This window comes from Hemibagrus wyckioides, linkage group LG06 (assembly GCF_019097595.1).
Source record: "Hemibagrus wyckioides isolate EC202008001 linkage group LG06, SWU_Hwy_1.0, whole genome shotgun sequence".
Classification (NCBI taxonomy): domain Eukaryota; kingdom Metazoa; phylum Chordata; class Actinopteri; order Siluriformes; family Bagridae; genus Hemibagrus; species Hemibagrus wyckioides.
Window position 1 is genome coordinate 36509728 of NC_080715.1, and position 21366 is coordinate 36531093.

Below are 21366 nucleotides of genomic sequence, written 5' to 3' on the forward strand. Positions count from 1 at the left end.
CTGAAAAATCTTCACAAATAAGCTGGAGTATGTCTATATCAACCTTACTGCTAAATAATCCCACAAATATTCTGTATTATAATAAGAGAATAAGTGACTTCTCTCTTTTTTTAATTTAAATTATTTATTTATTATTTTGTTAACGTGACATAGGAAGCAAGAAAAAAAAAGCCAGGGGTACAGGTATAGACAAAAATGTCCAATGCATTCTATGACAATAAACAAAACAAACAAATAAAAAAATAAAAAAAGAAACTAAAAAAGTAACTAAGTAAATAAATAAATAAATAAAATAAATGAATAAACTAAAATTAAACTAAAAAAGTAAGTAAATAAAATAAATAAATAAAAAATTAATTAAAAATGGAAGTGAGTAAGTAAATAAATAAAAAAACTAAAACAAAAACTAAAAAGTAAGTACGTAAGTAAATAAATAAATAAATAAATAATTAATTAACTAAAAATGTAAGAAATTAAATAAAAAATAAACTAAAAAAGTAAGTAAATAAATAAATAAAATAAATAAATAAATACATAAAAACGTTACATTGCGAGCCTATATTCTTTGTTTTGGCAGCTTTTCTGTTACAGGAATTGGACAAAGAGTTAATATAAATCCTAATATCTTTATTAAAATGAGAAAAAATGGGGGGGGTGACTTTTAATACCTTTTATTTGTGGATAAAATATTTTGCTAAAAATTTAAAAAAAAAATTACAGAAGAAACTTTTATAAAAAATTTTATACAAAATTTTATTAAAAAAGAACAATCCAAACAAAATGTAACTCGAAGTTGTAAAAGTAAATAAATTACTTTTCCGTGACTTCAATTTTCTCTTATTGTTTGGCGTAAACAAAAACCACGTGACCTTTTCGAGTCGTTCGAACCACTAGGTGTCGATACCCAAAGGTATCGAATCACCTGCTGAGTCGATTCCGTCCAAGCTTTCGCTGTAGTTTGGAATTATGGGTCCTTGAGTGAGTGAGTGGTGCGCGTGCTGTTTGTTTATTTGTTTGAAAGCATTGGTTTATGAGTACAGAAAAGCATGGACTGGTGGCCGAAAGGTGGACGTTAGGACGGTGTGAGCTGTAATTCAGAGGCCGAGTCGGAGTTGAGCAGCAGCCCCGCGCTGGAGAGCTCATCTCCGTAGGAGCCTTAACGTCAGTGCTTGGCTAGACACAAGAGGCAGAAAGATAACACACAGCAACTTCTATTCTCTCAGAGACCATGGCGCACGCAGGACCACCTCCTCGATGGCTAAACTGTCCCAGGAGAGGACAACCTGTAGCTGGTGAGCGGCTGTTTTGTTAGTTTAGCTACCCAGTACACCACACTTAGCTTGCTACCTCGTATGTTAGCACATCTCTGTCTAGAGCTAGCTGGCTTGTATAAATCACACGAAACGTATTTTTGTCTGTCTTAAAAAAGAAAAAAGTCAAAATAAAGTATCACACCATAGCAACGCTAATGAATAACAGTTTCAGTGCTAGCATGTTAGCTAAACAGCCGTCTAGCTTAGCCTTAGTGCACTACAAGGCTGGGCTAAGCTAGTGATTCACGTGCCATGTTGCATCAACGTGTAAAAAAATATAAACAAGCACAAGTTACTATAAATGCATTCATATTATTATTAGTAACATTATTATTATTATTATTATTATTATTGTTAATAATAATAATACTAATAATGGCAACGTAAGAGTCGCGGCTTTAGAAGTAAATCAAAAACACATGACGCATGAGGGAGTCACATTAGGACAAACAACAAAAAAAAGGTAAAGTCGTCTTTTTAAAAAAAATCTTCATTAATTATAATTATTAATAATAAAAAGTCTAGATTTATAACGAATACTGTTAGCGGTCGCGGTTAAGCCCGTAAGCTCCGCCCTGCTTCTCTTCGCAAACTCCTCCTCCATTTCTTATTCAAGAGGAACGCCTTTTCTGTTTTATTTACTTATTTGTTTATTTTCTTCCGCCGTTTTTCCAGCCAATCGCAACCTCGTGTGGGCGTGGTTAAGCGTCATCGACTTGGTTAACTTCAGTGAGTTCGCTTTATTTACAAAATGGCGTCCAAGCAGTCTAAGAGGAACTGGAGCAGAAAATAGACTTCGTAAATAGACAGGACGTTTTAAAATGTCTAAAACGAGTTGGTTGAAAATAAAAAAACACCACAACAATATTTTTCTCGAGAGTTTACAACTCTAAACACGCTTTCCTGCTTACAATGATTAATGACCACGTCAAAGTGGTGGTGTGGGCGTGGCTACGGAATGGCAAATAAGCATTTCCAAACTTTATTTTTCCTTCTTCTTCTTCTTCTTTTTTTTTTTTTTTTTTTGTAAAACTGTGTTAAGATTTTGGGTTTGATGTAAATCTGATATTTGAGTTAAACAACATTGTTGTTTTGGGACACCCGTCCAAATCATTGAATTCAGGTGCCTGTGAGCCAGGCCTTCACGTCCACCATCAGTGCTTGACCTCACAAACGCGCTTCTAGAGGAACGATCAAAAATTCCCATAAACACACTCCTAAACCTTGTGGAAAGCCTTCTCAGAAGAGTTAAAGCTATAAAGGATGGGCCAACTCCATATTACATTCATGTGCATGTAAAGGCAGACGTCCCAGTTTTGATCTGGCTCACAGTCTCTGCTCTAATTCATCCCAAAGGTGTTCTATCAGGTTGAGTTCAGGATTCTGTGAAGTTCCTCCACACCAAACTCACTCATCCATGTCTTTATGGACATTGCTTTGTGCACTGGTGTGCAGTCATGTTGGAACAGGAAGGGGTCAGGGTTAGGGTTAGCATGGAATTGTCCAAAATGTCTTGGTATGCTGAAACATTAAGAGTTCCTTTCACTGGAACTAAGGGGCTGAGTCCAACCCCTGAAAAACAACATCTGAGTTCAATGATTTGGAGGGGTGTCCCAAAACTTTTGGCAATATAGTGTAGCAGTGATGCAGAGAGATCTCTAATACAGAGGCAAAGACATTTAAATTTCATATTTGGATTTACTTCCAATTTTTTTTCTTGAAACATTGCTCTCTAACTCTTTTATTATTATGCAGGTAAATTCTTACCCATGAAGACCATGTTGGGTCCCAGATACGACGACATGGTCCCAGAGGAGAACAGGTTCCATCCGAGCATGCTGTCCAACTACCTTAAAAGTCTGAAGGTATGTGCTCATGTCAAAGAGTGCTTAAGATGACTTAAGCAACAAAACACTATAAGTAAGAGATAAAACATGATATGACATGCTGTTTTAGGAAAATAAAAAGTGTGTGACGGTGTGCCTTGTGGAAATTTGTGATTCACATTGTGGGAATCTAATAATGATGCTACTAATAAATGCAGTTGCACCATTTGAACACCAATCTGTTATTCCTATAGAGTTGAAATGAACATGTCGAAGATTTTACAATAGAACACCTCTGTATGATTTTATTTAGTTTTATCCAGACAAAAATCCACATTGTTTACAGTTCTCTTCAGTCGTAAATAAGATTACATCAAATCTTGAAGCCTGTGTCATGAATCAATTCGTGACTGGTATGTATAATTTCCCTCCTTTAATTAATCAGTGTCTAGATGGAGTAATACTGCGTGACGTGAGGCTAAGGTAGCATGGTTATTTTCCAATATCAGCACTAAGTGAAGTGATTTTTGCCATAGCAATTTGTCAACTATTTCTTTACTTCCGTGAGCACAGCATCTCAAGAACATCTATTTGAATGTTTGTAGGCTGTAATTATCATCAGAACCAGCAGATGAACTGATCCAAACTGAGTCAAAGTCGCAGCAAGGTCAAACGTCCAAAATTGTTTTTCCTCATTAGCTTCTTTCATGTTTGAATATAATAATAGTTTTTGCTTATATACACTATTTTGACAAATCGTTTTGGGACACCCCTCCAAATCCGTGAATTCAGGGGTTGTTATTCAGGGGTTGGGCTCGGCCTCTTAGTTCCAGTGAAAGGAACTCTTAATGCTTCAGCATACCAAGACATTGTGGACAATTTCATGCTCCTCACTTTGTGGGAACAGTTTGGGGATGACCCCTTCCTGTTCCAACATGACTGTACACCAGTGCACAAAGCAAGGTCCATAAAGACATGGATGAGTGAGTTTGGTGTGGAGGAACTTCAGAGTCCTGACCTCAACCTGATAGAACACCTTTGGGATGAATTAGAGCGGAGACTGTGAGCCAGACCTTCTCGTCCAACATCAGTGTCTGACCTCACAAATGTGCTTTTAGAGGAACGGTCAGAAATTCCCATAAACACACTCCTAAACCTTGTGGAAAGAGTTGAAGCTGTTATAGCTGCAAAGGGCGGGCCAACTCCATGTTACATTCATGTGCATGTAAAGACAGATGTCCCAGTTTTGATTTGGCTCACAGTCTCCACTCTAATTCATCCCAAAGGTGATCTATCAGGTTGAGGTCAGGACTCTGTGCAGGTCAGTCAAGTTCCTCCACACCAAACTCACTCATCCATGTCTTTGCAATGCATCTACTGTTTAAGTTCCTCTTGACTGAGCTTTTACCATAGAAACATAATAACGTATTAGAGCACGCACATCAGCGTAAACCTGTGAGAACTGCTCTTAGAACAGAGGAAACCTTCTGACCAATCAGATTTGAGAATTCCTCAGCTCTCTGGGGTAACCTCGCGTCACGTCTTTCTAATCCTCTTTGGATGTTTTGTGTCATATTTCAAGAGACGACACACACGTTGAAGGGAGTCTATACTTACGTCATGTTATTTACAATATACAGTCTTACATACTCCAAGTAAGTGACAATGTTACACAGCTGTAAAAACCATGCTTCCTGTTTTGTCCCCAGGTGAAGATGGGCTTGCTGGTCGATCTGACGAACACCACACGCTTTTACGAACGAACAGATATCGAAAAAGAAGGGATCAAATACTTCAAACTTCAGTGTAAAGGGTATGTTTTTGTAATGAGCGTAAAAGTATTTAAACGTAGGATAATCGTTCAGTAACAATTTGCCTGCTTGGAGTTTTCCACTCATAAAACACAATCACTACAAACATCTAAGATTGTTTCTACTCCTGGTATTTGGATTTAAAGAGATTTGGATTCATTTAAATATAATAAGGTTTTTTAATGGTAGGTTATGATTTCCAACACTCATGCCCAACATGCCCCCAAACTATCAGAAGGGGGCAAACCCAGGCATGGTTACATTACATTATAGCCAGTATAGAATTTTTTCACCAAAACCACTGCTACTTTCTTTTGAGCAGAAAGACTTTATATAAGACGTCGCATGCAGTAACGCGTTTTCTTTCTTCATGCAGCCACGGGGAATGTCCCGCCGTAGAGACGACAGAGATGTTCATCAGAATATGTGAGAACTTCATACAGAAGAATCCCACTGAGCTCATAGGCAAGTTAAAGCCTTTTTGATTTTTGTGCAAATAACTCCAATTGGACACTGAATGAAATTTCTGTCACTCCAAGCCTTCAGCACACACACACACGTTTCTATTTCTGATTTCAGATTTATATTATACGCTCACAAATCAGCAGAATATTGAGTTAACAGTCGGTCGTGTCGATACTCGGCTCATACCGAAGCGGTGTTATCGGTCACACACGCTCTGCGTAGCTTATGGACAACCAGGAAGATTTATAAACGACATTCAACAGGTAGCACGTCTCAGCATTTGGACTGAAAATGCTAAGCGAGTTTCTGATTAACACTCTGTCCAGCTTTGTCTTTGACCTTAGGGTAGGTTTAAAGGTGAGTAATATGGCGGTATTAGCAAACTCTGTTAGCATTTGAATATGACAAATGTATGGAATTTGGGACACAGAAATGCTCAGCTAACACGTTGTCTGTTCATTTAAACATGGCTTGTCTGTAAATAATTCAAAATCTGATCAATTCAGTTTATTTTGTATAGCGCCTTTTACAATGAACATTGTCTCAAAGCAGCTTTACAAAAGAAGAAAAACAGAGAAAGGGGAGGGAAAAAATAACTAAATAACTCAAAATAAGAATAAAATTATTAAATTTAGTTATTAAACATTTTATCCCTGTTTTATTGTTTTAATATTAATTTGTCCGGTTGTCCGATATCTGATGTCGTTTTGGGAGTCTTTCCTCACCATTGTCGTGTCTTGCTTGCTTATTAGGAATACATTTCAAATGAAAACATAATTTCTATCCTGAATTAGTATATTCCTGTGAAGCCGCGTTGCGACAAAGTCCATCGCTAAAAGCACTATACAAATAAAATTTAGTTGAATTTGTACAGGAAATGGAGGCAAAGAAAGAGGTGTGAGTTTCTCTCACCATGCCTCTCTTTATAGTTAACCATGTGTGATTGTAAACTCCGGGTTAAAACAATCCCGGGTATCTTTCACACTTTACCCCAGGGTTAGCGGTTAATCCTGGTTCTTCATGATCTGATGTTTCACCCTGTACATTCCTAAACCCTGGATTTAACCACCTTCTTCAGAGTCAACAGCCCTGATTGGATAAATACAGCATGTGATTGCTTCAAATAACAGCTTGTCTCACGCTTTTACATCAGTGAGAAAGAAAAGACTTGGCTGATCTTTAAAAAAAACTGGGACCCTACACTTGGGCAAGGCATCGTTATCGTCCACCGCTCTATTTATTTATTTATTTTTGATCTTGTCATGTAGTTGGTCAGGCATCGACGCATTTCTTTTTTTAAAACACGAATACACTGATCATTTTAGAGCTAAACAGATTTTTTTTTAATGGTTGATCTCAGTATTTTAGGTATTCTAATTATAACTTTTATACATTCTGTGTAAATTCTTAGAGTTCTAAAGTGTAATTATAACGGTTGAAGATGGACGAGGTGTGAAATATCCAGAGTGTAAAGTTTCAATAGATTACACTATAAATGGACATCATTGTGTTTTGCGATAATCCGAATGTCATGTCAAAATTTTGGCTGGAAAAAAACCATTGGAAATCCAGTGGAATGTTTCAGGTCAAATATTTACACACGACTTTACTGAATGATCGATAAATAATCCCTGTTAATCGTATATATATGAGAGAGAAATCATAAAAATCCATACCCATCGGAAATTGTTTCCACAATTAAACTGCCTTTTTATGCTTTTACTGCACTAAAATCTTAAAGGTAAAATGTCGCTGCGTCCACTAGAGGGAGCTAGCGTACTATCATAAATCCTCTTTTCTCTCATAGCCCCAGGACAGGTAGAGGAACATATTAGAAATGATGCCAAATCTCATATCAAACATCCACACAGAGCTTGAATGACAAAACCGAGAAGAACACACAGCTTGAATGTCTCTTCCGGTTTTCCGTGTGTGGATTTGATTGACATTCCTCTGTCCACCTCTCCTAGCTGCGTGGTAGACTGAGAAGCATGAGAGCTGAGCCTCCATCCTGAGAGTTATTAAAAAAAAAATTTCACCTAAGGTACCGATAAGAATTAAAGATGAATAAAACATCATATTATATTTTTTTCCCCTCCTCCTCTCCAGCTCTATTTCACGCTAAGGAAGTCACGTTAAATTAAGATCTGTGCATCAGGCGTAATATTTCCTGATAAGGAATCATTTTTTTCGTAATTGAACTGACATGAAGTGAGATGATTATAATTTCTGCGTAGGTAGGGAACACGATTCCGGCGGTGTATGTGAAGGTATTCGGAAAGATGTAGTGTTCCTGCCTAATTCGATGATTCATAACTCTGCAGAGAACGTGTTCCAATGTTAATGCTGATAAAATATTGCATTCTTTGTGTAGGATCTGGAAATATATCGATTTTAATCAGTGCTCATGTGGCGTGAGGGCTACTGCTACCATCCTGAATATATAGCTTTGATAATTGACACATACATGCATTTTTTTATATTTATAATGTAATAAAAATAAAATTATATTATTTAAAATTGTTTCTACATTAATTCTTTTACATTTAAGCATTTTCTTAAATATTATAAAAATGTTATTTAATTATTTTATCTTCATTCGTTATTTAATATTATTCTTAATGTTCTAAAGTAATTCTTTGTCAATTAATTTCTTTTCTGTTTGTTTATTTAATTGAATTTAATTTTACAATCGTTGAACATTTATGCCTCCTATTTTTTCCGCAGATATAAAACATCATAAAAAAAGAGTCTAGATGAATTAAAAAACTATTACACAAAGAAAATAAATTTTTTTTTTTTAATTACAAATTAAAGAAATGATGTTCCGAAAAAAATATGATTTAAAACAAATATTTTTAAATAAATAATTAAATTTAAAAAAAAGAGCTTTTTTTCCCCAATGGACAATGTTACAAAGCAGCTTTGCAATGTATAAATTCAGGATAAAATGAGATCTTTTCATTTAAATGTGTCACTAATGAGGAAGCCAGAGGTGACAGTGGCGTGGTAAGGGAGGAAACTCCCCTGAGACGAAACTTCTTCCTGACCTGACACTAGATAGTGTGATTATAAGTCATTTCCCTTCATAACCATGTACTATATGATCAAAAAACACAGGAAATTCATTCTAGATTCAACATGGAGGCAATTTTGTTGAACTGTTTTTTTAAGTGATGGAGACATGAGTGCATGATTTTACTCCAAAGCCATCTTCATGGTTTCTAAGTGGCATCATCCACAGAATTATGATGTATCTCCAGGCTGACCATGTGGAGAGAGTGAGAATCATCTCTTTAGATAAGAATTTACCTCATCATCATCATCACAATTAGCAATCTCTCTTTTTATTAAATAAGACCGTCAGTTTATTAATTGCTTATCTTATCACTATGCTAATGCTGTTAAACCATCCCATCACCCTGGTGTTTCCACAATCCAAACTGCGCGAATAACAAAGCATCAGGCAAATAATGGAGCAGGAACGCCGTGCCCGGAATTGTAATTCAGTCCAAGTGGCATCATGTATCAAGATGTAAACTCTGGGGTAGATTCAGATTTAAAAGAATTACCTGATCGCATTATAACCATAATACATAGAAACTCACTCTGAGATACACACCACAGCATTTACCATTTAGCCTATGAGTAGTTGTTTTTCTCCACGGTATTAAGTGATGTTCTTTTGAAGCTCCGCCCCTTTTCCCTCAATATTTTGGTTTGCTCTCGCAAAACATATTCGAAACATGCCCTGATACGGCGCTGTCTCTTTCTGTTAAGATAAATCGAACACTTTTCAAACAGCATTAATGGTCATGATTTTTGGACCAAGCTTTGACCTGTATGCAAATGAGGTATTGCTTAATTACATATGCATTAAAAATATTTGCACCAAATTTCTAGGATCTAAAAATTATATTTCTGTAAGATCTTTTTAATGTTTTATTTAATTATTTATTTTTACAAATGGTTATTATTATTATTATGATGATTTTTTTTTTTTTGGGGAACATTATTTCTTCAATTTGTTATGGAAATTTATAATAAGATATTTTCTTTGTGTAATAGTTTTTAAATTAGGGATTTGTCTAGATTCTTTTGGAAAGAAAATATTTGGAGTTAATATCAGTTTAGTATGTCGTCACGCTCATACACATAGTGTGGTTTAGAAAGGAAATTGACGTGTATCTGACGTATAAAGAAACATTTTTCAGGGAAAATTCAGAGAACTTACTGGCAAAGGTCAGTGACCTAAAAACAAAATGGCTGCTCACAGAATGAACATAGTAGCACTTCTTACCTATAGAGTCAGCAGTCTCTGTAGTAGTGGACAGAAAGGGAAAATTTTTCTGTTGCTGTTTTTATATTTTATCGCTATAGCATTAAAGACGTGTTAGCAAACAAAAATGTCGTTTCCGAGGAGTGTAGTGTTCTTGTCCAGTGCTAAGGAGATCCAGGGTCAGGGAGTCAGGAGCCACCATGGTCACGTCTGTTAGTTCCTTTTTGCTTTTTTTTTTCCCTAACCAGTGTCATGATCCTTTCAGGATATAAACCATAAGCTATAGAATCAGCACCAGTGGTTTAAGTAGAAAAAGTTGGGAAAAGTTGTAGAAATAAATAAAAGACTCTGGTCCTGACCACAAGTTCAAGATTGGATCCTAGTTAAACTCTGTTTCCACTCAAATGTGTAATTCTATCACATGTCCTATAAGAGGCGCTCTTGTGGTTCAGCCAAACCTTCACGACATATCTCCCAGAGGCAGGAATCCATGAATTTTATTGTTATAGCTGCAGCGAGAGGCTTATTGATGCTGCCTTGGAAACGACCTCCCTGGGGCTCGGGGAAGGGGAGCAGCGATCAGCAGGAAGAGAGGGGCATGAGTGGGCATGATAAGGGCTGAAACCCCATCTCTGAGGACCTGAGAACCAGACGAGACTGTCTGTCACTCTAACGAGGACAGCGTCTCTGAGGTAGAGGGGGTTGTTTGGCGAACAGGCGAGGAGGGATGCTTGCGAGACCGCTGTGGATGAAGACGCCGACGTTAATCCAGTCCCTTTCAGGTCACGAACTTTGATTGTTTCACCGTTTCAAAGCACGTGACTGTGCATCCAACACATCGTTAAAGAGAAGCGATATTTTTAAGCCGCGTCCGCAGGAACGTCTGCTGGCATTCGTTACGTTTATTAAAGATTCTTCCACCTTCCCTGTAAAATTAGCCATTAAAATCTGCACTTCCTCTTTGCCCTTAATCAAGCGATCCATGAGTGTTTTTTTTTTTTTTTTTTTTTCCTTCTTCATCTCCCAGTTAAAAGGAAGTCCCAAGATCTCTGATGCATTTATTCGTAATTTTTCTCCTTTAACGTTCTCCCACACGCATTCGCACTCAAACGACTACAGAAGGAGTTTAATGACCGAAAGAATTCGAACGTGACAGTGGAAAAAACGCTAGAGGATAGCGCTATCCGCCCTCTTCCGCATACATGAACTCATGGATCCGCTAGCGTCGCTGTGATTGACCGGGGAGTACTAGTTAATAACAAATAACTAACGTTAGCTATAAGGACACACAAATTGTCTTCCTGAATATTAGATTTAATTAACGTTAGATTGGTAGGAGGTCAGTTGTTAAGTCCGTAGTAAATATTTTGCACAAACATCCTTCCGTGTCATGGTAACAGTTATTACGGAGAAAAACGGATAAAAATGCTTCGGTTCAAAGGTTTTGCGCGAGGAGAACAGGGTGACATGGTGACATTGTGACATTACTACAAGGCTGGAAGCCCGAGCTTTGCTTTCCTAATGAATAGGTGAGAATGTGTGCGTTTCCCTCAGAGGGCAGAAACTCATCAGTGACTGAGAGGGCGAGCGAGTAGAGAGGGAATTAACGAGAGAGAGAGAGGTGAGATGAGGTGCGAGCTATAGAGACAAAGACACGGAGGTCACGTTTGAGAGTGTGAAAGCGAAAAGGAACGGCTTTGTTAGCGATTCATGTAAAGCGGTGGGGGAGGAAAAGAACGAGGAAAAAGGATTAGAGAGCAACCAACGAGGACTGAAGGGGTGCCCTAGAGGGGCATCGTGTGGCAGGCAGCGTAGTCTTTGATCAACAGAATTCAGTGTAACATGCAGCCCTGATCTGAAACGCACTACATCCATCACACCCGGCAGATTTTGAGGGGTTGATTGATTAAACAGAAACCTCACACACACACCAGTTGATATGAAAAGCAAACGGCCAGAAAAAACAATGATGGACGGATGAGAGATGAAGAGCTTTGTATCACTCTGTGTTCTGTCTCTTTCCATCCCCCTCTTACAGGTGTCCACTGCACTCACGGCTTTAACCGGACAGGCTTTTTGATCTGCAGCTACCTGGTGGAGAAAATGGACTGGAGGTGAGAGGCGGTGTGTGTGTGTGTTTATGTGTGGGTGGGTAGTACTTGTTTGCTTGCATCATTCGCCCACCAATTCATAAACAGGCCTGGAATAGAAACGCTAAAAGATTCATACGTCCTCTCCGTCCTCGCCGTTATTGCATCGTCCAGTCTTTCCCAGAGTGTTCAGCGCGCCGCAGCTGTTCGCTTTAAAATCCTTAACGTCTATGCAGCGGCTCTCACGTTTCCACATTAAGTATAAACAAAAGCAATATTTAAAAAGACAAATGATTAAACATAATAGAATAAATCAATTAAAGGTCACCTAAGGTCACTGTTTTGCTTAGCAAGTTTATACAGTATGACCAGTGCAGAATATGAAGTTCAGGATATTCCTGTTGAAAATCAGTTCCCCGTCGCGTGTGTTTTTGCCTCCCCCCCTTTCAGAGTGTGCTAGTTGATAGACACTTCTCAGCATGAGATTCTGTAGATGTAATGCATATTCGTAAACTCCTGCTGAAATCAGTCACACGGAAGCGCCGCTCTCTGTGGAGGAAGAGGTAATGGGGAGATTCTCCAAGGCCTTCGCGCCACATCGTGAATTATTCATAGCCACCCGTGAGAGGCTGATGTATTTAGGCCCGGAGAGACAGCTGAGGAGAAGGTCACGGCTTGATGGGAATCTCTCCAGGCTCGTGTTCACGTCCACAGGTTGAAGTGAGACAAATCGGGTTTATTACCTTAACGCGGCAGATCCGATTGTTTTCGCCACGTCAGATCTTTCACACTTTGCGGTCCTGGACTGGACACGGGTCTGATATGTGGCTGTGGGTTTGGAGTTCAAGTGGAGGTTTATTACAGAAATTGAAATCTTTGATTAATTTATACTTCAGGAATCTTTAGGAAATAAAAGGGAGGTATTAAAAATAAGTGAAACCCAAGAAATGCATCACTTAAAACACACCGGTCAAATCAAAGCAATAATATGAACATAACGTTAACGTTTGCTTCAGAATCTAAAATGTAAAATATATCAGTTGTATTTTGTCTATTACATGAGAAGGATAAATTTCATGGGATTAATTTGTGGATCAGGCGTGTATATAGCACGTGAGTGTCATCTGCTGTCACTCGTGTAGTACCCGGGTCGGGTAACACACTGAAACGTTGTGGACATAGGATTGCAGTTTTGACCGAGGTATCTAGACGTGATCTTGCAACACAGCACTCGAGGTAACTCCACACTGTTTCCCGTTGTAGCGTCGAAGCCGCAGCGGCAGCATTCGCACATGCTCGCTCTCCTGGCATCTACAAAGAAGACTACCTGAAAGAACTTTTCCGTCGCTACGGCGACATAGACGACGCTCCACCTGCCCCGGAGCTTCCCGATTGGTGCTTCGAAGACGGCAACGATGACGTCGATGACGACGGCAACGTGATTGGTCAGGACTCCGGGCCGAGCTCATCGGGCTCTAATCCAAGCAAGAAGAAGCGAGAGAAACTGAAACTGGTGAGACTTTTATTTTGTTTCTCAAATGAATTAATTGTGTCTGGGTTTCATAACAGTTTTGATTGATTTTTTTTAATAAAGTGGTACGAAAGGATCCTTTATATCTGGATCTAGCACTGTTGTGTATATACAACAGTATGACAAACAGCTGTATATACACCGATCAGGCATAACATTATGCCTAATATTGTGTTCATCCCCCTTTTGCTGTCAAACCAGCCCTGATATGAAGAGGCATGGACTCCACTAGATCCCTGAAGGTGTGCTGTGGTATCTGGTACCAAGATGTTAGCAGCAGATCCTTTAAGTCCTGAAAGTTGGAAGGTGGGGGCTCCATGTATCAAACTTATTTGTCCAGGACATCCCACAGATGATCGATTGGATTGAGATCTGGGGAATTTAGAGGCCAAGTCAACACCTCAAACTCGTTGTTGTGTTCATCAAACCCTTCCTGAACCAATTTTTGCTTGGTTCAGGAATGGTTAGACCACAGCCATCAGGGAATACCGTTTCCATGAAAGGGTGTACATGGGCTGCACCACATGGGACCACTTTTAATAGATACTGACCACTGCAGACCGGGAACACCCCACAAGAACTGCAGTTTTGGAGATGCTCTGATCCAGTGGTCTAGCCATCACAATTTGGCCCTTTGTCAAACTCGCTCAAATCCTTACACTTGCCCATTATTCCTGCTTCTAACACATCAACTTTGAGGATTAAATGTTCACTTGCTGCCTAATATATCCCACCCACTAACAGGTGCCATGATAATCAGTCTTCTTCACGTCACCTCTCACTGTTCATAATGTTATGCCTGATCGGTGTATATGATGTTCCTGATCGGTTTTGAGTCATCATGACGAGGCTCAAAGGAAGCGAGTGATGTCTAGCAGCCAATCAGAGGAGAGAGAGCAGACATAGTGGGTATGATGCCAGGGGATTCAAAGTTTTTCATTGCAAAATGATCTCCTGTGAATGTTTTTTCTTGGTTTTATATTTCCATCATTAGAAACCTAAAACCTGTTAAGGGTGTGTAAACTTTTTCTATCCACTGCAACACATTCTCCCGAACCTGGAAGTCCAGTTGCTTTAAAAGCTTTCTAAAATTCAGAATTGACCTCACCCCCAACTTTCCCTTTTCCCTCGACCGCGTTCCTTTCCTTTCTTGACTCATCGTGGTGCTCTGAGCCCTGCACCATAATAAAGAAAATGTTCTGCAGGATGAGATAAGTGAGGGTTTTTTATTCCCATCCAGGTCCTCAGGACTGTAACGAAGACTTCACCGTGTGAGATAATTGCCGCAGCTTCCTGCAGCGGTCTTGTTAGACAAGTTAAATTAGCGAGGATATCCCCTGTAGTTCCTGCATTGAAATCACGACACCGTATATATCCCTGGCTGTCGATGGCTTCAGACAGCCAATCAAGCATGACGCAGGTTATTTTATTATTTCTTCTTTTCTGGTGATTAGTGCTAGTCATTTCCTCTCCCTGCCTGGCAAGAGACACTTGGAGAAGTTGAAGTGGCATGTCAGCATGGTGTGTAGGAGGCTGTGACAGGCATGTCGCTCGGAACTCTGATCTGCTTTAAGTTTTATTTCTTTATGTATTCTTGGATAGTCTACTTTTACCTGAAGTCTGATTGAATATCTACGGATTTTCTCAATCATACAATAATAGAGACGCTGTAGAGAGAGAGAGAGAGAGAGAGAGCTGTCTGCCTTCTTCTGCATACGCAAGCACACAGACGCATATGATTGGCTAGTGTCGCTTTGATTGACCGGTGGAGGAAGAGTAGGTTTTTTTCTCCTGGCCTCAGAACGGATGGCTTCAGAATTAAGATAAAAACAAAATAAGGCTTAAGTTGAACTTTTAACAGCGATGAATTTGAGTCTTTTTGTTTTTAAAGCGTTTATTCTGCTTTCAGGAGAGAGCTGGAGGTGGGTGTGAGCTAACCCCCGTGTACTGGTTGGTTGTGCATATGGTTCGCTTTGATAGTGAAGCTCTTGGCCTGCGTTTTTCGCCCAGATAAGTGGATTATCCTCCTCGTCATTTGCAGTTTTTCTGACGAAAGGGATCGGATCATCCTGAGGTCATGGCATGCTGTATAGAATTTTTTATTTTTTTATTGAGAACATTTTTTTTTATAAGCCAAAGAAATTAAATTTGGAGATTAATTACCATTTTTAAGCTGTTAAAAAAAACAAACAAACACGCAAACGATGGTATTTCAGACTCCGATCAGGACTGTGACGGTGTTTCTAATCAGTTATTTCCTCCACTTGACAGTGTTGCTCTCTCACCCCCTCACTCCTCTCATCTCTCTCTCTCTCTCTCTCTCTCTCTCTCTCTCTCCCTCTCTCTCTCCTCTCTCTCTCCTCTCCTCCCCATTTCCCCCTCCATTGTTTCCCCCATCCCTCCCCCTAAAATCATTCTCTCTCTCTCCTCCCCCCCATGGCTCTCTCTCCCCCATTCTCTCCCCCTCTCTTTCTTTCCCTCTCCTCCTTCTCTTTTTTCTCTCTTCTCTCTATCTCTCCCCATTCTCTTCTTCTTCCCTCCCTACCTCCACCCCCCATCGTTCCCCCATTGCCCTCCCAAATGCGCAATCCCCCCCCCTCATGGCTCTCTCTTTTCACTCTCCCCATTCTCTTCTCTCTTTCACTCTTCTTTCTCTCCTCCTCTCGCTTTCTCTCTCCTCCTTTTCCTCTGTTCTCTCTCTCCCCCAATCTCTTCTCTCTTCTCTCTCTCCCCCCCCACCTAATGGCTGTCTCTTCTCACTGTCCCTATACTCCGCTCTGTCTTTCTCTTTCACTCTTCACCCCCCCTCCTGTCTCTGTCTTTTACTCTTCCTTCTCTTCTTCTTTCTCTTTCTCTCTCTCTCTCCTCTTTCTCTTTCCTCTCTTCTTTCTATCCCCTCTTCCATTCTCTTCTCCCTCTCTCTCTCTCTCTCTCTCTCTCTCTCTCAGGGCGCCGTGTTTCTGGAAGGTGTCTCGGTGAAAGGAGTGACTCAGTTGACCACTCAGCCCAAACTAGGGCAGGTTCAGCGGAAATGTCAGGAGTTCTCTGAGTGGGAAAAGTGAGTGCTCACATTACAGCAACACGTCTACATTGTCTCCTCATACACAAAACCTGTTGGCAGAGATAATTACAAAAGCATTACAAGGAACACAAGACAAATATAACAGACTACAAAAACTTTCTTTCCCCATCCCCCTACGCCTCTGAAGCATCTAGCATCATCTTTCCCAAAATGTCATGCTTTTAAACAGTCGCTCCAGCTCTTACTATATATGCCAAGCAGTCGTGTCACATCATTTCAGCTTCATTGCTGCTCAAGCTCATTAGAAGAGAAGAAACACTTTATATTCACATAAGCCAGAATTTCATACTCTTACCCATTCAGGATCGAAACATGAATCAGATTCCGATTCTTTTTTCCAGATCGGATATTGGACAAATCACACACACCCTTATTAATAATGAGTTCAGAAATGGCCAAATTTTAGAGATGACTCTAAACGACTTCCCAAGTTCCAACACCCAGACCACTAAATCAGGGGTCTGTTGAACAGGAAAATCAATAGAGTCAGAAGTTCTAGTCAGAACCCAGAGTTCAGGTAGCGATTGTGTGACCATCCATCCTTCGTAAAACCCTGCTTTTAATTAGGTTTCAGCTTTTCGGAAAAAAAGCATTGCTGCCCAGTTTTGTAGCTGTTTGTTGTATAAGTGCAGAGGTCAGTGAAATGTTAGTGAGCAGTCAGTGAATTAAAAAATAAGCAGCTATTGAACAAGGAAATTTGGAACAAACTTTTTTGATAACACAAGTGATTCTCGTGGACGTGAAATGTAGCTGTAAATGGTTTAAAAAAAAAAGCATGAGTTCATTGGCTGTGATTTATTTATTTATTCATTTTGACCCATCACGCAAACACAAATCATGCAGGATAATAGCTGTGTGTAAAGCTGTCCATCAAACCCACTGTGTTTTACCTTCACTTTTCTCTCCTAAGTGGCACGTTTTAAACAGGAAAAGCCTCCCTGTCACATCTCTATAGGGCATGATGGGGTTGTGGCAGCCTTACATCAGCGTGAAGTTCGGTGCCACGCACTGTAGAACCGCAAATAGCTCCCTTTCTCGTTCCGTCCCACAGAAACGTCTCGCGAACTGTCGAAAAGTTTTAGTGGAGGCTTAAGAAATGACAGCTCTTTTGTGCAATAAGAACGGCTTGTCTCCCAGCCTGTCTCTCCAGTTCCTGTTGATTAATTTAGAGAGGTGAACAATAGGGACAAATATTTCTGCAGTGCCTCAAACTCGTGATTAGAGGCGACATTTCGGGACAGACTCCAGAGCTAACGATGCCTCGGTCAGATGTCCGTTTCTCCTGCTCGTTAAAATAAGTAGCATTATCCACCCAGTGCAAAAAAATATCAGTTTAAAAACTTTCTGCTGGTGGAAATAAGAGCATAAGTGTTGCGACACGGTTAGAGGTAGAAATTAGAGGTGGTTTTAAAACAAAAACAAAAAAAACTTTTTAATTAACTTTTTGCACTGAATCAAATGCAGGAGCTACTGAATCGAATGCAGGAGCTGCTGAATTGAATGCAGTAAATGCTGAATCAAATGCAGTAGCTTTTAAATAGAATGTAGTAAACGCTAAGTCAAATCCAGTGGTCACTGAATCAAATGCACTTGGCTCTGAATCGGATCTATGGAGCCTTGAATCGAATGCAGTGGGCTCTGAATTGAATGCAGTAGGTGCTGAATCAAATGCATTAGGCGCTGAGTCGAATGCAGTGGGCGCTGAATCAAATGCAGTAGTTACTGTGCCAGTGCGATGTTTCAGATGCAGTTTGTGTACCACGTTTACCCATGATTCCCCTCTCCGACTTGCAAACGCACATTGATGCAGAATTATAATTCAGCCTTTTTTTTCGTCTTGGCAGCAAAGGGTCAATTCACATCAAGAGGTAGGGTTTTATTAATATCAAATCAGTAATGGAATAAAATCAGCATCTAATAGAATCAATGAATTTGATGCCATCTGAGATGCTTTTCTGCTCACCATGGCTGTGAAGAGTGATTGTTTGAGTTTCTGTATCCTTCTTGACACTTCAGACTGATCTGAACCTCTCTAGGCACACAAGTGGAACTGCTGCTTACATGATTTTTTATATTTATTTTATTTTTTTGGTGGGGTTTTCCCACCAGTCTGTGTAAACTCTAGAGACTGTTGTGTGTGAAAATCCCAGGAGCTCAGATGTTGTTTCTAAAATTCTCAACACAGGCACCGGGACTGTCGTACACAGAACAAGTGACAGAACGAGATTGAAATTTTTTCCATCTTCCTGAGGTTTGATGTTGTCGTTAACGCGTATCTGCAGGATTTTATGAATTGCTCTGCTGCAGCACGATTAGCTGATTTAGGATACGCAGCCAGATATGAAATGGAAAAAAAAAAATCTTTGAGGAGTACATTTTGACAGCTCAGCCTTAAGAAACTGTTAATGTGTTTCATTAAAATGGAATGGAAATACAAAAAAGTAAGAGTGCGTGTGTGTGTGTGTCAGGTCTGGCTTCCCCGGGGCTCAGCCTGTGTCTATGGACAGGCGCAACATTCATCTGTTGGAGCAGAATGGCTACAAGGTCAGCTGGAAGGCAGATGGAACACGGTGAGCTGCTCATACACACACACACACTCTCTCTCTTGTAGTCACTGTGAATGGAACTTTCAATCTGACTCAGGACTCCAAGACATCCTGCTGCAAATTGTTGAAAAATAATTCGCACTGCATGGGCTAAATTAAAAGATGTTTGTAAGATGTCTTGTCCACCAGAATGTTGCTGACCGTTGTCAAAATTTTTCCTCGTCCATTGTCTATAGCTAGGAGCCCCGCCCCTTTTCCATTACCTAAGCTGCAAATATTGAGTGCATGAAATATCCATCATTCCACACTCTTTGAGCTAGTTTGCTGCAGTGTTTCAAATGTAGTCGGTGTGGACAGTGTTTTTGCACTTATGACGTTGTAGGTGGTAGATTTTATTCATGCTGCACACATGTATTAATCAGTATGTATCGTATAACTGGCTGAGCAGGAGGTACTGAATCGAGCATAGTTTCTACTGAATCGAATGCAGGAAACAGTGAGTACTGAATCAAATGCAGAGGATACAGAATCGAATTCAGTAGGCGCTGAATCGAATGCAGGAAACAGTAAGTACTGAATCAAATGCAGTAGGCACTAAATTGTATTCAGTAAGTGCTGAATTGTATGCAGTAGGTGCTGAATCAAAGGCAGTAAGTGCTGAATTGAATGCAGTAGGTGTTGAATCTAATGCAGTAAGTGCTGAATCTAATACAGTAAGTGCTGAATCAAATGCAGTAGGTGCTGAATCAAATGCAATAGCTATTGAATCAACTGCAGCGAACGCAAATTGAATCGAATGCAGTAGCAACTGAATCAAATGTAAGTGCTGAATCTAATACAGTAGGTGATGAATTGAATGCAGTAAGTGCTGAATCAAATGCAGTAGGTGCTGAATCGAATGCAATAGTTATTGACTCAAATGCAGCAAACGCAACTGAATCGAATGCTGTAGGTGCTGAATCGAATGCTGTAGGTGCTGAATTGAATGCAGTAGTTATTGAATTGAATGCAGTAGCTACTGAATCGAATTCAAGAGCTGATGAATAGAATGCAGTAGGCACTGAATTGAATGCAGCAGGTTCTGAATCTAATGCAGTAAGTGCCGAATCGAATACAGTAGGTGCTGAATCGAAAGCAGTAGTTACTGTGACAGTACATGATTTCAGACGCAGTTTGTGTCTCTGTGTACCACGTTTGCACATGATTCTTCTCTCTGACTTGCATACGCAGATGCAGAATTAAAATTGAGCTTTTATTTCATCTTGGCACTAAAGTCATTCCCGGGAATTTAAGCCCATTTGTTATATCTCTAGTGTTGAGAGCGAGCATATGTTTTGGGTTGCAAATTTATTCCTGTGTCCCGTGTTGGACTTTGCGTTTAGTCGCTGCAGCTCCTCCAGCCTGCGGTTCTTTACCCAGAGGGAGTGTTTGGGCTGATGACAGTCTGGCAAAGAAAATTGTCCTCTTCTGTTTCCAGCCAGACACACTGCTTTGCACTGCCTGCTAACTTTAATGACATGCTCAGCTTAAATGAAACTATCCGGGAGTTGAAGACGCTGCTCGCTCTTATGGAGTCTTATCTCTCTCTCTCTCTCTCTCTCTCTCTCGCTCTGCTGCTCTCTCTGTCTAAAGAATAAAGAGAAGCGTGGGACACGTGTTCAGACTGTAACCTCGGACAGTCGCACTTGCACAAAAAGCTTGACACTCGCACACTGATTCCTTCACTTTCTTCTGACGTCCGTCACACACATCGAATAGACTTTCATTAGGCGGCTATGAAGCAGCCCTGCTCCTAATGGTGGGGAGCTGTTTGTCACACACACACACACACACAGAGTCCAGACAGGACCACACTGCCTAATGGTCACTCATTAGCTCTGAGAGAGTCGATGTGTACAATCAGAGACCTGAAGCCTGCCACTGGTTGTCAGAGCAAAGAGGAGAAGAGCGGCTGAGAGAGAGAGAGATAAAGTGATGAAAAGAGATTTAGCAAGATGCAAAAAGATTTATAGACAGACACATGCAGAGACTGACACACAGATGGAAAGAGACAGACAGATGCATAGAGACTGATAGAGAGAAAAGACACAGAGAGACAAATATGTGTGGTGCAGAGAGAGTGATGGGAGGAGAGAGAAAGCAAATGCTGGAGGGGAAGAGAAAGCCAGGGATAGGAGAGAAAAAGCCACTAAGGGAGAGAAAGCGAGTGATGGAGGGAGAGAGAATGAGAGAGAAGCAGTGGAATGAATGAGAAAATGAGTGATGGATGGATGAAGAGAACGTGAGCGATGGAGGGAAGGAGTAATGTACAGAGAAAGAGAAAGCGAATGGTGGAGGTCAAAGCAAATGATGGAAGGAGAGAGAGAGAGAAAGCAAGTAATAGAAGAAGAGAGAAAGTTAGCAGTGGAAGGAGAGAGAAGCAA

At 40.1% G+C, this 21366-nt stretch overlaps 1 protein-coding gene across 2 annotated transcripts in view; it reads left to right on the plus strand.

Moving 5' to 3' along the window:
- The first annotated feature begins 900 nt into the window (after positions 1 to 900).
- rngtt (RNA guanylyltransferase and 5'-phosphatase) overlaps positions 901 to 21366 on the plus strand; it is a 104818-nt gene continuing 84352 nt past the window's right edge. Inside the window, exons 1-8 of one of the 2 annotated variants that reach the window (XM_058392657.1) lie at positions 902 to 1292; positions 3069 to 3178; positions 4849 to 4952; positions 5327 to 5415; positions 11733 to 11808; positions 13048 to 13297; positions 16264 to 16373; positions 18866 to 18967. In XM_058392657.1, the coding sequence (XP_058248640.1) occupies positions 1229 to 1292; positions 3069 to 3178; positions 4849 to 4952; positions 5327 to 5415; positions 11733 to 11808; positions 13048 to 13297; positions 16264 to 16373; positions 18866 to 18967 (905 nt within the window). In that variant the 5' untranslated portion in view covers positions 902 to 1228. Of the gene's footprint in view, positions 1293 to 3068; positions 3179 to 4848; positions 4953 to 5326; positions 5416 to 11732; positions 11809 to 13047; positions 13298 to 16263; positions 16374 to 18865; positions 18968 to 21366 lie in introns of both variants that reach the window. The other variant, XM_058392658.1, reaches the window with a different exon arrangement.